Here is a 16,374-nt window from a genome sequence, read left to right on the forward strand (position 1 = left end):
TTATATTTATTCATTGCACACAGACTGATGCATTCAAATGTTTATTTCATTTAATTTTGATGATTTGAAGTGGCAACAAATGAAAATCCAAAATTCCGTGTGTCACAAAATTAGAATATTATTTAAGGCTAATACAAAAAAGGGATTTTTAGAAATGTTGGCCAACTGAAAAGTATGAAAATGAAAAATATGAGCATGTACAATACTCAATACTTGGTTGGAGCTCCTTTTGCCTCAATTACTGCGTTAATGCGGCGTGGCATGGAGTCGATGAGTTTCTGGCACTGCTCAGGTGTTATGAGAGCCCAGGTTGCTCTGATAGTGGCCTTCAACTCTTCTGCGTTTTTGGGTCTGGCATTCTGCATCTTCCTTTTCACAATACCCCACAGATTTCCTATGGGGCTAAGGTCAGGGGAGTTGGCGGGCCAATTTAGAACAGAAATACCATGGTCCGTAAACCAGGCACGGGTAGATTTTGCGCTGTGTGCAGGCGCCAAGTCCTGTTGGAACTTGAAATCTCCATCTCCATAGAGCAGGTCAGCAGCAGGAAGCATGAAGTGCTCTAAAACTTGCTGGTAGACGGCTGCGTTGACCCTGGATCTCAGGAAACAGAGTGTACCGACACCAGCAGATGACATGGCACCCCAAACCATCACCCAACCATGCAAATTTTGCATTTCCTTTGGAAATCGAGGTCCCAGAGTCTGGAGGAAGACAGGAGAGGCACAGGATCCACGTTGCCTGAAGTCTAGTGTAAAGTTTCCACCATCAGTGATGGTTTGGGGTGCCATGTCATCTGCTGGTGTCGGTCCACTCTGTTTCCTGAGATCCAGGGTCAACGCAGCCGTCTACCAGCAAGTTTTAGAGCACTTCATGCTTCCTGCTGCTGACCTGCTCTATGGAGATGGAGATTTCAAGTTCCAACAGGACTTGGCGCCTGCACACAGCGCAAAATCTACCCGTGCCTGGTTTACGGACCATGGTATTTCTGTTCTAAATTGGCCCGCCAACTCCCCTGACCTTAGCCCCATAGAAAATCTGTGGGGTATTGTGAAAAGGAAGATGCAGAATGCCAGACCCAAAAACGCAGAAGAGTTGAAGGCCACTATCAGAGCAACCTGGGCTCTCATAACACCTGAGCAGTGCCAGAAACTCATCGACTCCATGCCACGCCGCATTAATGCAGTAATTGAGGCAAAAGGAGCTCCAACCAAGTATTGAGTATTGTACATGCTCATATTTTTCATTTTCATACTTTTCAGTTGGCCAACATTTCTAAAAATCCCTTTTTTGTACTAGCCTTAAGTAATATTCTAATTTTGTGACACACGGAATTTTGGATTTTCATTTGTTGCCACTTCAAATCATCAAAATTAAATGAAATAAACATTTGAATGCATCAGTCTGTGTGCAATGAATAAATATAATGTACAAGTTACACTTTTTGAATGCAATTACTGAAATAAATCAAGTTTTTCAAAATATTCTAATTTACTGGCTTTTACCTGTATATATATATATATATATATATATATATATATATATATATATATATATACATATATATATAGATACATATTTATAAATATATATATATATATATGTATATATATATATTCATATGTACACATTTTTATACAACGTGTGTGTGTGTGTGAGTGTGTGTGTGTTTTCCACATAAAGTATATGATCTATTTTATAAAAACACAGCCATTCATCGGAATGAATATATGTCCATTTGTTTGTATGGAAACGTTTAGACAGAATTCTATACACAATTTTATCGATTAAACCCCTGGTACTGGACAGGCTTGTAGGCACTTGGAAAGAAGTGCGTACTGAGTTTTTGAACATCAAATATGTTGTCTTTGTAGCATATTCAACTGAATATGGGTTGAAAATGATTTGCAAATCATTGTATTCCGTTTATATTTATATCTAACACAATTTCCCAACTGTTGTGGAAACAGGGTTTGTATGAGGGGGTTGGTGATGCAGTTATATTGATATGCAGGTCGGAGACCTCGTTTGCACCACTCCTTACACTCCCTAATTCTTTCTAAAACACACTGTACTTCCACAAAGGGTCGCATTCATTGGCAAACATGCGAACACTGCATTTATTTATAGAAGCCAAGCAAGCACGCGCACGCACTGACTCGGCTGTGCTGAGTTACATAATGGTGGCCTACTAAAGCAATGTGGCACGTGAACTGCATGAAAGGATGCTGAACTCTGCTGAGGCTGAGCCTTGCCTTCCTACTGGTCTCACTCACTCACGCACGCACGCACGCACGCACGCACGCACGCACGCACGCACGCACACGCAAACACAGACGGAGTGCAAACACACATCTCTCCAACTCAGGCTGACATCACTGAGGGCCTCAAGGCTGCTCTCATCATCTGGTTGCTAGGCAACTCTTTTGTCCAAAGGCACAACCAACGCACATTTAATTTAGGTGGCTACGATACGCGATAAAAAAAAAAAGGAAAGAAACAAACAAATCAGCCTTCGAAGAAGGAATGGGATGTTACCGCTGGTGCTGAAGTTCATTTTAGATTTGTGGGGAAAAAAACAGCGAGCAGGATATTTATATTGTGAAGAGAAGCAAGAGAGCAGAAGATTAAGGCATACAGGGTTAAAAAAGAGACAGGCTGGTCATGTGTGAACTGAGGCCATCTTCTGTGTCTGTGCTGCCATCTGTTTGACTGACATGTACGACAAAGCGCCTATACCCTCCGCAGTCCTTTTCACACAATGTTGTCGTCACTGTTTGTTGCTCTCTCTCGGCTGACATATTTTCCTTATCTACTAAAGCGCCTGGTAGCTCTTGTCACACCAGATAGGTAGTCCGAACACACCCCTGCGAACGAAAGATGATGATCGCAGGCCCAAAAAGGTGTTCTGGTAAGTGAGCAAGTTTATGATGGATTAGGTTTATACAGTATATCGCACTTTTGTAGATACACAAAGTGCTTTAGTGTGAAAACTGAAAAAACTACTCACACATTAAGCTACATTTGTAGTAACAGCTGCCCTGGTGTAGACTGACGAAAATGTGGCTACCAATTTGCGCCGACGTTCCTCTCCGACTACCGCCAAAAATTGTGTCTTTCCCAAGGACAAATCGGCAGTGACTAGGGTGGCGGAAGCTGGATTCGTACCAGGAACTCTCAAATTTTTGGATGGCCACTCTACACTGACACAATTTAACAAATATTTCAGAGCCACAAACAAAGAAAATAGATTACAAGTTTTGGAAGGTTCCAACTGGATGTGATGTACATGTGACATGATCAAAACTATCCGAGACACACTTCTGCATTGGTTGACCAGTCAAAAGCCTACTATTGTGAGGCAATTAAAGAGAAGCTGGAGAAAGTTTTAGTGGACAAAGAGTCATTGTCTGTCATATCTCTGTTATCCGATTGTTACCCGGTGATGGTGGTTGCCAGCTGCCCATCCATCCTAAATTTCCTCACAGGGAAATTAAACCCAAATAAAGTTCTTCTTGAGAAAATGTTATCTATCTGCTGGATCAGTAAGTAGCAACCAAACATAGGCAGAAGCAGAATAGAAATATAGAAACTTTTTCTTAAAATAATAGGTTTGTGGATAAAAACGTATGGCTCCTGAAATATTATGTTGGTTTATTGTGTTATTTTACTTCAACAGCTCTGTGTTTTCAATGAATAAAAGACACTTTAACAGTACTAGTTGATCTGATTGACATTGTGAGGATGCCAGTTGTATATTGCTTGGATTTACATGATGTCTCCTTCGGCTCACGTCCAGTTCATTAAGTATGCGTGGTGGTCCTGCCAGCGTCTGTTCTCAATGGGTACTCGGACATTTACATTTTTTCAAAGAAAAATGTCCTATGCGTGTGTTGTTTTCGGCTGTACAAACCTTTCAAATCGCAAAAAGGATGAATGTTTCTTCAGAGTTCTGGAGAGGTAATCAAGAAGGGTGGAGGAGTACAATATTTTACGCAAAACATAGAGAAAAGTGGCATGCACTCCAGTCCAAGGGAGCAAAGCCGAATAATGCATGCGTTTGCACTGACCACTTTGTTATACTTTTAACGTTTAGTATTTCCCATTTAAGGATTATCTTTAGAGATGTCCGATAATATCGGCCTTCCGAAATTATCGGCCGATATTAAAATGTAATATCGGAAATGATCGGTATCGTTTTTTTATTATCGGTATTGTTTTTTTTTTTTATTAAATCAACATAAAAAACACAAGATACACTTACAATTAGTGCACCAACCCAAAAAACCTTCCTCCCCCATTTACACTCATTCACGCTCATTCACACAAAAGGGTTGTTTCTTTCTGTTATTAATATTCTGGTTCCTACATTATATATCAATATATATCAGTACAGTCTGCAAGGGATACAATCCGTAAGCACACATGATTGTGCGTGCTGCTGGTCCACTAATAGTACTAACCTTTAACAGTTAATTTGACTAATTTTCATTAATTACTAGTTTCTATGTAACTGTTCTTATATTGTTTTACTTTCTTTTTTATTCAAGAAATCGTTTTTAATTTATTTATCTTATTTTTTTTTTTTTTTTTTTTTTTTTTTTAAAGTACCTTATCTTCACCATACCTGGTTGTCCAAATTAGGCATAATAATGTGTTAATTCCACGACTGTATATATCGGTTGAAATCGGTATCGGTTGATATCGGTATCGGTAATTAAAGAGTTGGACAATATCGGAATATCGGATATCGGCAAAAAGCCATTATCGGACATCCCTAATTATCTTGATATTATTTGTGTCTTAAAACATATTTTTGCTGCAAGTGCTTTGAAAAGCACCAACTCAGATAGTCTAAATAAAAGAAAACAAAACCTAAAAGAGTTCAGCTTTCATAAATGCAGCTTTCTGCACATACACAACGTTAAGATCTATAGTTATTATTTGATATAGACAGGGAAAAAGACCTGAAGTTTAATCATGAAATGCAACTTTGCCCGAGTGTTACGACCCAGGCCTTGTGGAAGCCTTTTGGGAGTGGATCTGGAGTGGAGGCCTGCTTGGCCATCTCCTATGACTCTCTCTGTTAGGCTTGTCCCTGACAGTTTGGCTATGTTTTAGTTTTTCCTCTGCGTTTGTCTTTTGTTTCCTGTCTTTAGTTCCTGTCAGCACTCTTATTTTGGTTATTTCCTGATTGTCTCCCTGAGTGCTTTTTCCCCTCTGCTGTGGCTGATTGGCACAGGGCCACACCTAGTGTCAATCAGCCAGCTGCTATTTGAACCTGCCTTCCCATCCAGTCTGTGCTGGATTATTGTCATTTGTACTTGTCGATGTCAGTGTAGCTGGATGCGATAGCGGTAAGCTATATTCTGTAGCTGTTTGTAGCTTGCTGTCTTTTTGTTCCTCGTCTTCCAGTTCGTTTCCCTGGCATCCTGTTTCCTGTGCCTAGTTCCTGGTTTGTGTTTTTTCTTTATATTTTTGGACACTAAATAATGTTTCCCGCTCAATGCCTATCGTCATCGCTGCATTTTGGGGTTCGTCACCAACAAAACCTGACAGAATAATCCAGCCTAGTACGAACCCCGCGGAGATTTCCATGGCGGAGAGGCTTAACAAAGCTTTAGAATTGATGGCCAAATCGAGGAAAAGCTTTGCCTCGTTTTGTAATCCATCCCACCCATCCCTGTCCTATGTTGGCTTCTCAGGGGACGTCTGGGATCCGTCCCTTGAGGGGGGGGGGCTATGACTACCTGTGCAGCTGGGGAGGCACAGCTACTTCTCGCCCCAGTGGGTCTGCAACAGACGGCGCCATCATCTCAAGTGGGTCTGCAACAGACGCCACCATCATCTCCGGTGGGCCGGCAGACACCACCATCATCTCTGGTGGGTCTAGAACCTACGGCGCCATCATCTCCGGTGGGCCAGCAGACGCCGCCATGCACTCCGGTGGGCCAGCAGAGGGCGCCACCACCATGCACTCCGGTGGGCCAGCAGAGGGCGCCACCACCATGCACTCCGGTGGGCCAGCAGAGGGCGCCACCACCATGCACTCCGGTGGGCCAGCAGCAGAGGGCGCCACCACCATGCACTCCGGTGGGCCAGCAGCAGAGGGCGCCACCACCATGCACTCCGGTAGGCCAGCAGCAGAGGGCGCCACCATCCTCTCCGGTGGGCCAGCAGCAGAGGGCGCCACCATCCTCTCCAGTGGGCCAGCAGCAGAGGGCGCCACCATATTCTTGTCGGCCACGGATGTGGTCGTTTCACGGGCGACCGCCTCGCCAATTGCGGCGGCGTTCAACTCGCCGTCGCCACCTGGCTCTTCCCCGCTGGTTGCGGGGACATTTGGCCTGGCGGCCGACCTCCTTGTCCTCCCTCCACCGTCACGTGACTTTGAACTGTTTTTTTTTTGGGGGGGGGGGTTCTAGAATGTCTAGTATCCGTTATGAGAAGGGGGGCTACTGTCAGGCTTGTCCCTGACAGTTTGGCTATGTTTTAGTTTTTCCTCTGCGTTTGTCTTTTGTTTCCTGTCTTTAGTTCCTGTCAGCACTCTTATTTTGGTTATTTCCTGATTGTCTCCCTGAGTGCTTTTCCCCTCAGCTGTGGCTGATTGGCACCGGGCCACACCTGGTGTCAATCAGCCAGCTGCTATTTGAACCTGCCTTCCCATCCAGTCTGTGCTGGATTATTGTCATTTCTACTTGTCGATGTCAGTGTAGCTGGATGCGGTAGCGGTAAGCTATATTCTGTAGCTGTTTGTAGCTTGCTGTCTTTTTGTTCCTCGTCTTCCAGTTCCTGTTTCCCTGGCATCCTGTTTCCTGTTCCTAGTTCCTGGTTTGTGTTTTTTCTTTATATTTTTGGACATTAAATAATGTTTTCCCGCTCAATGCCTATCGTCATCTCTGCATCTTGGGGTTCGTCACCAACAAAACCTGACACTCTCCCTCTTTTCATCCTCTACCTCTCCCCCTCTGCCTTGTGTGTCTACATGACTCACAGCCAGGGCCGTAACTAGGATTCAACAAATAAAATAAAAAATAAAAATGGTTTTCCAAGAGGAACTTTAAAAGGCTGAAATCATGGGTATCCCAGCACCATATAAAATATATTACCTTGTATTACAATACATTTCCGGAATAACAAAAGCTTTAATTGAGCTATCTATCACTCATGTAACATATTTAATAATCAGCATGATTGTGTCACAGTCCACTTTATTTTTTTTATTCATATTGAAGTTTAGCATATTAAACAATTTTAACACCATTAAAACATACACTTAAAAAAACATACCAAATGTTCTACCACAACTAGGCTTCGAACCCAAGACCTTCTGCTTTGCACTGCAAGTACTAATGACATCTGCCACGGAGCCACCGGAAGTGATAGTGGAAATGTTGCATTGTTATTTTAATCAGTGACAGAGCATGCCGTGGCCAGGAATACATTTGGGGTAAAATATTTTATGACGCACCTTGTCATTCAATAATTTACATTTTAATGTGCTGCCAAATGCACCCCCACCCGCGCATACCAAAACTTTGTAATACAATTCAGCCTAAACTCTGAACAAAATAAACACATAATGTATAATGTACCTTTTGCAATGCAACTCTGTAAGTGACAGGTGACAATAAGTGGTCAGAACAGATAAAACAAGGTTTGTCAACAGTTCGTTCAGGCAGGATACAATCAGTGGACTCAATCAGATCAATAACACTGCTCTCCCTGGGAAGCTGAAGCTGTGGTGCTTAAAGTTTGGGCTGCTGCACCGTCTCATGTGGCCAATTTCCATCTATGAGGTCGCTCTAACCCATGCCAATGGGCTGGAGAGGCTGGTGAATGCACAAGTGAGGAAATGGCTTGGACTGCCGAGATGTCTTAACAGCGTAGGCCTGTATGGCAATGGAGCCCTCTCCCTACCGATCTTAAGCGTGGTGGAGGAGTAAAAATGTGCCAAATCAAGGCTGGAAATGACTCTCACAGAATCCCGGGACCCATTTGTCAGAGGTGCAGCTCCAACCCTAGCGGCAGGGAGGAAATGGAATCCATCTGCAGCAGTCGCAGTGGCAAAGACTGCCCTCAGACACCGGGATATAGTGGGGCATGTCCAATATGGCAGAGGGGGCCTTGGTTTGGAAGCAACAACACCCACGTGGCAAAAGGCAACTGCAACCGAACGGCGGCACATGGTGGTGGAGGAAGTGCGCCACCAGGAGGAAGCAGCCAGGTGTGCCAAGGCAGTCTCCCAAGCCCAGCAGGGCCGCTGGATAAGGTGGGAGGGCGTGGAGAGGAGAACAATCACGTGGAACAAAATATGGAGCATGGAGTCTAAAAGACTAAGTTTCATCATTAGAGCCACATATGATGTCCTGCCCTCTCCAACCAACCTACATCTCTGGTATGGAGAGGACCCAGCCTGTACAGCCCCAGCAACCCTCAAACACATCTTGGTAGGTTGCAAGACCAGTTTGACTCAAGGGAGATACACCTGGCGCCACAACCAGGTACTGAAGTGCTTGGCTGCCATGCCTCTAAATGCTCAGGCTACCTTCCCACACAAAACAACTTTCATCCGGGAAGGAGAGAAACGGCGGACCAAGCCATCACCTCCAGACTTAGGCCCACTGAACGCAGCCCGAGATTGGGAAATGCGGGTAGACCTCAGCCAGAGGCTTATCTTCCCACTCGAAATTACAGCAACCAGCCTGCGCCCAGACCTGGTCCTCTGGTCCATGTCCTGCCGCCGTGCCTTCATCGTTGAGCTAACGGTCCCATGGGAGGACGCCATCGATGAAGCATTCGAACGGAAGAGGCTGCGATATGCCAACTTGGCAGCTGAAGCAGAGGCACGGGGCTGGAACGTGAAGGTGTGGCCAGTGGAGGTGGGCTGTTGAGGCTTTGTAGCCAGTTCCACCACAAGGCTCCTGAAAGAAGTAGGAATCAGACGACAGGCCCAATGCAAGAGTATTAAAGAACTTGCCACCCAGCAGAACGGAGCAGTCACTGGCTGTGGCTGAAGCGCAGGGATGCAGCATGGGCTGCCAAATAACCACGTGGTACCACCATGCGACACACACCCAGGTCTGATCAGCCTGTGGTGGGCCAATCTCGGCAGAGGTTGTCTTCTGATAAATGGCCGAAACGCTCAATGACGTCGGGGAACACAACTGAAGATGTGTTGTACTGGTGGCACCACATGATTATTGCCAAACTCCACCCCACCCAAGAGGACATCTCCAACCCCATTTAATTGTTGTGCTAAATATTTAGGGATCTTTAACAATTAGTCCTATTAAGAATCCGTCAATTGTTGTAATGTTTTCCGAGACGTTTTGAAGATGACAAGGAGGTGGGCCATCAACAATCACTTTATTATACAAGTACAAGTACAAGTACAACCCATTATTAAGCAAAAATGATTACTGTTGACCTTGACTACGCCAAAACAACTTTAGCTAGAAACTAACATTAAAAAAAAACAAAAACTGGTCCTTTTCTGCCATAACACGCCAAAGAAAACTCTCGCTCTATCACAACAGATGCAGACACATTAGACTCAGCCACTTTTTTGCCACAGCCACACAGTCGGACAACTCCAACATCACACATAAACTGTACTGCCAGGTTGTTACACTATGATGTGGTTCACGCGCAACCAATCAATGTAATTACCAGCATGTTATGTGGTCAGCATATACTGTAGCTAACAGTGAAACAGAGTTAAGAGATGAATGCAACTACCAATGGGTACTCACTGTATACCCACAATCCTTAATCAGATTTGTTTTTATAATGGTGTCATTTATTAAGAATGTTAATTTATAGATATTAATTACTGTATTACAGAAATGCTAACACAAAGTGTGTAAAGATATTGTTTACAGACCTAAAGCTACAGCCATGTACACTGTATCCCATTTGTTCTACAGCACAAATCTCTTTGGGTAACATGTGAATGTTTTAAGGCAGGGGTACTTCACATTTTAGACCTTGGGTCCCAACTTTCTCACTACAAACATTACACTGAATTAGTAATCTTACTCTTGATTTTAAACGTATTCAATAATTATATTTAACCTACTAACAGTTTAACAGGTTAAGAACTTTTTCAAATGATATGAAACCATGTGTTAAACCATGTCAGGAAGTGGACTATGGGGTGTTTGTTTTCCCGAGATGCAAGTAAAGTTGGATCGGACAAGGCGTGAAGGTAAATACATCATTTATTTTTACACTAACAAAAGAAACAAAAGGCGCGCACAAGGCGGAAGTACAAAAACTGGCTAAGAAAACAAATCTAGCACAAAGGCAGAAACTATGAACATGAAACTAAAGTCACTAACTGTGGCATTAATAACAAAAACTTACTTGGCAGAGCAGGAACCTATGGCATGTAACACGTGATCAATGGAGTAACCGGGGTAGTAAAGATATCAGATAGCATGGGTGTCAAGGAGGTAGCAGAAGTCAAACAGAGTTAATGTCGCCAGGCTGACTTCCTGGCAACTATCGGCTTAAATAGTCTTGAACATGATTAATGACAGGTGTGTGAGTCCAAATTAATCAGGTGCGTGACATGACAGGTGAAAACTAATGGGTTGTCATGGAAACAAAACAAACAAGAGTGCACAAAGAGTCCAAAAACCAAACCGAACATAACCAAAACAAAACATGATCACACAGACATGACAAACCACAGGTTTATTTAACACATACACTTTAGGTTTAGGTCAGGCTGATTAGAAAAATAAGTACTAACCAAATATACTGTTTAAGAAGGGACTCATAAATAACTGATGAAAAATATATAATTATTTATTGCTAAAATAAATAAACTAAATAATAATACATATTGTAATATTAAATATATTCCTTAACTAAACTATCAATAAAATTAAACTGCAAATGAAAAGCTTCACCACTTTAGTGATATTTTCTGCACTTAAGAAACTGCGTTATGACTTTATCCCCAGACTTCTTTTGTTTGTTTGAAACAGACTCATGTGTAAAGAGAGTATGGCCAACTAAACAACAGGTGCCATCTTTGCTACCAAGGACATGTGAGGCTGTGCTTGAATGCCTGCGATTGCTATCGTTTTGACGTTAGTTTTTCTGCCAAAATAAACCAAAATAATATGTCTATATATAGTTCTAAACATACTCCAGCTCATAAACTTAACATAAAACATGCTTTTATTTAGTGAAAGTAGAATTTTGCAGCCGTATTTGACGCAGTGTTTAGTGACTAGCAGGCTCTATAACACGCAACCGACGGCGCAAGAAACGTAACAAAAATCCACAGAATGACCAAAGAATAAGTTATTATCCTCATTTTGCCAAATTCTTCATTATCTTTGGAACAACAATGACGTCGAAATGATACCTTTTGTGTGAAGTACATCAGCTGTAGTGGCTGCCTCCAATGTACTGCTTGTAATCAATGTGCTATGCCTGTGCTTTTAGACTTAGACCAACTTTATTGATCATTTATTATTACACCCACAATTTGGTTTATTATACTCTTTCAATGTCTACTTTCTCTATTTGTAGTTGTGTTTGACTATCTCTTCTGCTGCTGCCGAGTAGCATTATTTTAGTTTTACTGAAATTCAAGGATAGTCTGTTTTTGTCCAACCGTATCTTTAATTTGTTAATTTCTTCTATTATTGGTATTAACTTCTGTGTGTTCTCTCCCAAACTAAATGCAATACTCTCTATACATATATATAGCGGTATAACTCGGTTGGTAGAGTGGCCGTGCCAGCAACTTGAGGGTTCCAGGTTCAATCCCCGCTTCAGCCAACCTAGTCACTGCCGTTGTGTCCTTGGGCAAGACACTTTACCCACCTGCTCCCAGTGCCACCCACACTGGTTTGAAAATGTAACTTAGATATTGGGTTTCACAATGTAAAGCGCTTTGAGTCACTAGAGAAAAGAGCTATATAAATATAATTCACACTTCACTTCACTATACATGATTCTGGTTTGATACAGAGTATAGAGAGAGTGTGGCCAAACCGGTTTCAGACGATTTCCTCAATGTTTTGGCACTCACGTGACTTCAGGGCGGAATGAAGGCTACTAACTTTGAGCTGATGCTATGTGTCTGCGGCGCTTCCTCGTTAATTTTTCAGTGTGTAAAAATGCCCTGGTGTGCAGAAAGGGGCTGCCCCACCCGACAGAAATGCGGAAAGCTTTTACATCACTTTCTCAACAACCCGGAAAGAAGACAAGTATGGGAAGAGAAGCTTTGCCGTCAACACTGCAGAGACATACACGACAGTGTCTTGTGCGAGGTAAACACACCACACAACGTCTGCATTTTGTTCAGGAAAATAAACAAAATAAAAGCATGTTTTATTGTAAGATTTTGAACTGGAGTATGTTTAGGACTCTATATAGACATATTAATTGGGTTTATTTCGTCAGAAAAACTAAAAACAGCAATTGCATGCATCTGGGCACAGCTGCACACGTCTTTGATAGCAAAGATGACGCCTGTTGTTTAGTTGGCCATACTTTCTTTATACAGACTCTGGTTTATTATTGTCATTACTACCACAAGTGGTGAAAAAGTGTATTACAATTGAGCGCCGCTTCGTTCCAGTTATTTTTTGGTGGCCAAAAATGTGAACAAAATGTTATCTCTGAAAAGGGGTAAATGTCTCAAATTCTTCCAAAGCAGGGCCCCTACCCAGATATATAAATACAAGTACGCCTCTCATGAAAAACACAATTTTTTGTTATTTTCATTGTACGTGGGCCAAAATTTCCAACATTAGAAAACATTCTAATGGCAATGACTGCTGTAATTTCTTTCTTTGTGCAATTCTGATATTAGTCCAAAGAATGCTCAGAGTGTTTGCTGACACATGAAATTTTGATTTTAAATGATTACTGCCATAGCTGGTATGGTCATATAGCAAAACAACATTGCTACCGTGAATCATAATGAAACAAAATGCTGTACATTATATTGTATTAAAAACTTCCTCAAATAAATCAAACTATAATAATTTGGAAACAAAAAGCAGAGATGGGAAAAAGTACAAAGAGCAAGAACACATGGCTTATGATAGTGTTGAGAAGATAGAGTATGCAGACTGTCTACCCCAGTCAGTAAGACTTTGCCATCCCTGTAAAATATGTAAACCAGGGTTGTCCAAAGTGGCTTTTTGCAACATGCTGCTCGTTTTTTTTTACTGGACCATTGTATTAATAAGATAAACAAATATATATGTATAAAAAACACAACAAAAGTGAAGAATAGAACAACAATGCATATTGTAAACAGAACAAACTGAAATGTTGATATGTAAACTCACAAATACAAGTACAGTGGTGTCAGTACGTGGACTATGGTGTGGTTGTTTTCCCGAGATGCAAGTGAACTTGGACCGGACATGGCGTGAAGGTAATGACATCTTTATTTTAACACTAATAAAAGGAATAAACAAAAGGCGCGCACAAGGGTGGAAGTACAAAACTTGGCTATAAAAACAAAAACTAGCACAAAGGCAGAACTATGGACAAAAAACAAAAGACACTAACTGTGGCATTATTAAACAAAACTTACTTGCGATGACGTGAACAGGGCTGCATGGACTATGAAACAAGCAGCGTGAACTAAGCATGAAACCGTAAACAAGACATGAAGCAGAGTGAATGTCGCCAGGCTGAACTCCTGGCAACAATGGGCTTAAATAATATAGACATGATTGACAACAAGTGCGCAAGTGCAAAACGTGAAACAGGTGAAACTAATGGTCACTATGGTGACAAAACAAACAAGAGTGCACAAAGAGTCCAAAAACAAAACCGAACATAACTAAAACAAAACATGATCACACAGACATGACAGAGCCCCTCCCTTAAGGACATAACTATATGTCCAAAAAACAAAACAACAACAAGGCAAGATCGAGAGTCATGGGAGGGAGGGAGGGGTACATGGCGGTGGGTCGCAAGACCAAGTGGCCCCGAATCCACCGAGGCATAGTCATGTGGCGGCGGCGAGTGGAACGCCGCTGCAGCAGGCGAGGCGGGCGACCCGGGAACGGCCACATCTGTGGCTGATGAGGAGGCGGGCGCGTCCTCGTCGTGGCAGGCGGCGAAGCTTGGCGTGGCGAAGCTTGGCGTGGCAAAGCTTGGCGTGGCGAAGCTTGGCATGGAGGGTCTTGGCTTCGGTCTTGGCGTCTTGGAGCTGCGACTGGCGGCACTTGGCGTCGTGGAGCTGCGACTGGCGGCACTTGGCGTGGTGGAGCTGCGACTGGAGGAACTTGGCGTGGTGGAGCTTTGCGTGGTGCGGCTAGTTATGCTGCTAGCCTTGGAGCTAGCCGTGATGCAGGGACAGGTGCTAGCCTTGGAGCAGCTAGCCGTGGTGCATGTGGAGGTGGCCTAGCTGGGGGTTGCGGCCTGGCAGGCTGAAAGAACGGTGGCGGCGGCCGGGCCGGAGGTTGCGGCTTAGCCGGCCGAAAGACCGGTGGCGGCGGCCGGGCTGGAGGCTGTGGCTTGGCAGGCCAAAGAACTGGTGGTGGCGGTTGTGCTAGAGGCTGTGGCTTGGCATGACGATGCTGAGCCACCCCACCTGAAAAGTTCCCAGCCCTAGCCCTCCCCTCAAGGAGCGGATACCAGACGCGCTCCCCGCGGTCTGGAACCGTTTTTTGGGGTAGGTGGAGGGAGGTCAGGAGGGGGGCAGAATCCTCCCCATTAAATTGTCCAAAATGTCTTTCTGTTTTACCCACCTGGGTTTTATTGGGTGAAAAAAAAGAAAAATGTTGTGACGTGGGCGTGGCTTGAGTATTGGGAGGCGGGGCATGAAATTGGGATGACTGTGATTGAGAAGCTCTAATTTTCAAAAACATGTCCTGGTAATGCCTTATCATGGACATGGAGTCTTTTGCTGGAGGCGGGTGATCAAAAGTAAAAGATTTGAAAAAGAAATCCTGGTCTGTGCCGTCATCCTTGAGCTGCGGGGCTGGCAGCATCCTGCTTCCGCCCGGAGTGGGAGAAGCCTGCGGGACTGCTGTGACGCAGTGCCGTCCTCGAACCAAATGGAGCTAATTGGAATTAGCTTACCATTTGGCTCCCACATCAGGTCTAGCTCCGCCATGGCTCCTAACGACTTCCACTTTCCTTCCTCGTCCAAATTCCTTGCGGGAAAGCGATTGGCTGGCAACATTATGTCAGTACGTGGACTATGGTGTGGTTGTTTTCCCGAGATGCAAGTGAACTTGGACCGGACATGGCGTGAAGGTAATGACATCTTTATTTTAACACTAATAAAAGGAATAAACAAAAGGCGCGCACAAGGGCAAAACTTGGCTATAAAAACAAAAACTAGCACAAAGGCAGAACTATGGACAAAAAACAAAAGACACTAACTGTGGCATTAATAAACAAAACTTACTTGCGATGACGTGAACAGGGCAGCATGGACTATGAAACAAGCAGCGTGAACTAAGCATGAAACCATAAACATGACATGAAGCAGAGTGAATGTCGCCAGGCTGAACTCCTGGCAACAATGGGCTTAAATAATATAGACATGATTGACAACAGGTGCGCGAGTGCAAAACGTGAAACAGGTGAAACTAATGGTCGCTATGGTGACAAAACAAAAACAAAACATGATCACACAGACATGACAAGTGGTACCTTGGCTTAAGAATGTTCCAGTTCACAATTATTTTGGGATACGAGCTGTCTCTTTGCTAATTGTAATGCTTTAAATTGTGAGCAAAAATTTGGGTTAGGAATTTTTCATTGCAAGTTGGCATCCGACCAAAACATCTGGAGTCTCACTCGCTAGCATTGGTTAATAGCTTGCGAGACTTTGTATTTACAACCATGGGAATGAAGACAGTGATTGTGAAGTACAGTGCTGAGAAGAATAAGCAGCGCATAGTCATTGAAAACGTTCAGAAATCCTAACTCATCTTTTCCAGGTTCTAGACCTACACTTTCGGCGGAAACGTCGCTGCGACATATGGTGGCCGGCGGGTAAAGTTCTCTTTCAGTCCTGTCTATACATAACGGAGACATGGCTCGGTGTCTGTGAGTACAGAGTTTTCTCTGAACTTTTTTTAAGATGGCTGTTGTTATTTAATCTCTCACCGTACTTCAGGCCGCGGAGAGGGAACAGCGACACTTTATAAAAATTACTATAAATATAAGCAATGGCCTCCTTTTTCATTGTTTGGCAGCTTTGAGATAACTTTATTTAAGGTGTGTTGTTTGACTTGATGCTGCGCCTCAATACTACAAAGACTTCATTAATTACTTTTCTGACTTTTTTTTAGCAGGAAGTATGCCTTGCTATGACCGTGTCCTCGTTGTTGGAGATTTTAATATCCATGTATTTTGTCCAGATAA

General features: G+C 43.3%; 1 protein-coding gene across 3 annotated transcripts in view; it reads right to left on the reverse strand.

Annotated features, from left to right (window-relative positions):
• LOC133616101 (SH3 and multiple ankyrin repeat domains protein 2-like) overlaps window positions 1-16,374 on the reverse strand; it is a 471,816-nt gene that overhangs the window by 41,729 nt on the left and 413,713 nt on the right. The window contains exon 14 of one of the 3 annotated variants that reach the window (XM_061975202.1): window positions 1,662-8,924. The exons of the other annotated variants lie outside the window; for them this stretch is intronic. Coding sequence (XP_061831186.1) covers window positions 8,540-8,924 — 385 coding nt within the window. The 3' untranslated portion in view covers window positions 1,662-8,539. Of the gene's footprint in view, window positions 1-1,661; window positions 8,925-16,374 lie in introns of those variants that run through there. 3 annotated transcript variants of the gene reach the window in all.

This window comes from Nerophis lumbriciformis, linkage group LG15 (assembly GCF_033978685.3).
Source record: "Nerophis lumbriciformis linkage group LG15, RoL_Nlum_v2.1, whole genome shotgun sequence".
NCBI classification, from domain to species: domain Eukaryota; kingdom Metazoa; phylum Chordata; class Actinopteri; order Syngnathiformes; family Syngnathidae; genus Nerophis; species Nerophis lumbriciformis.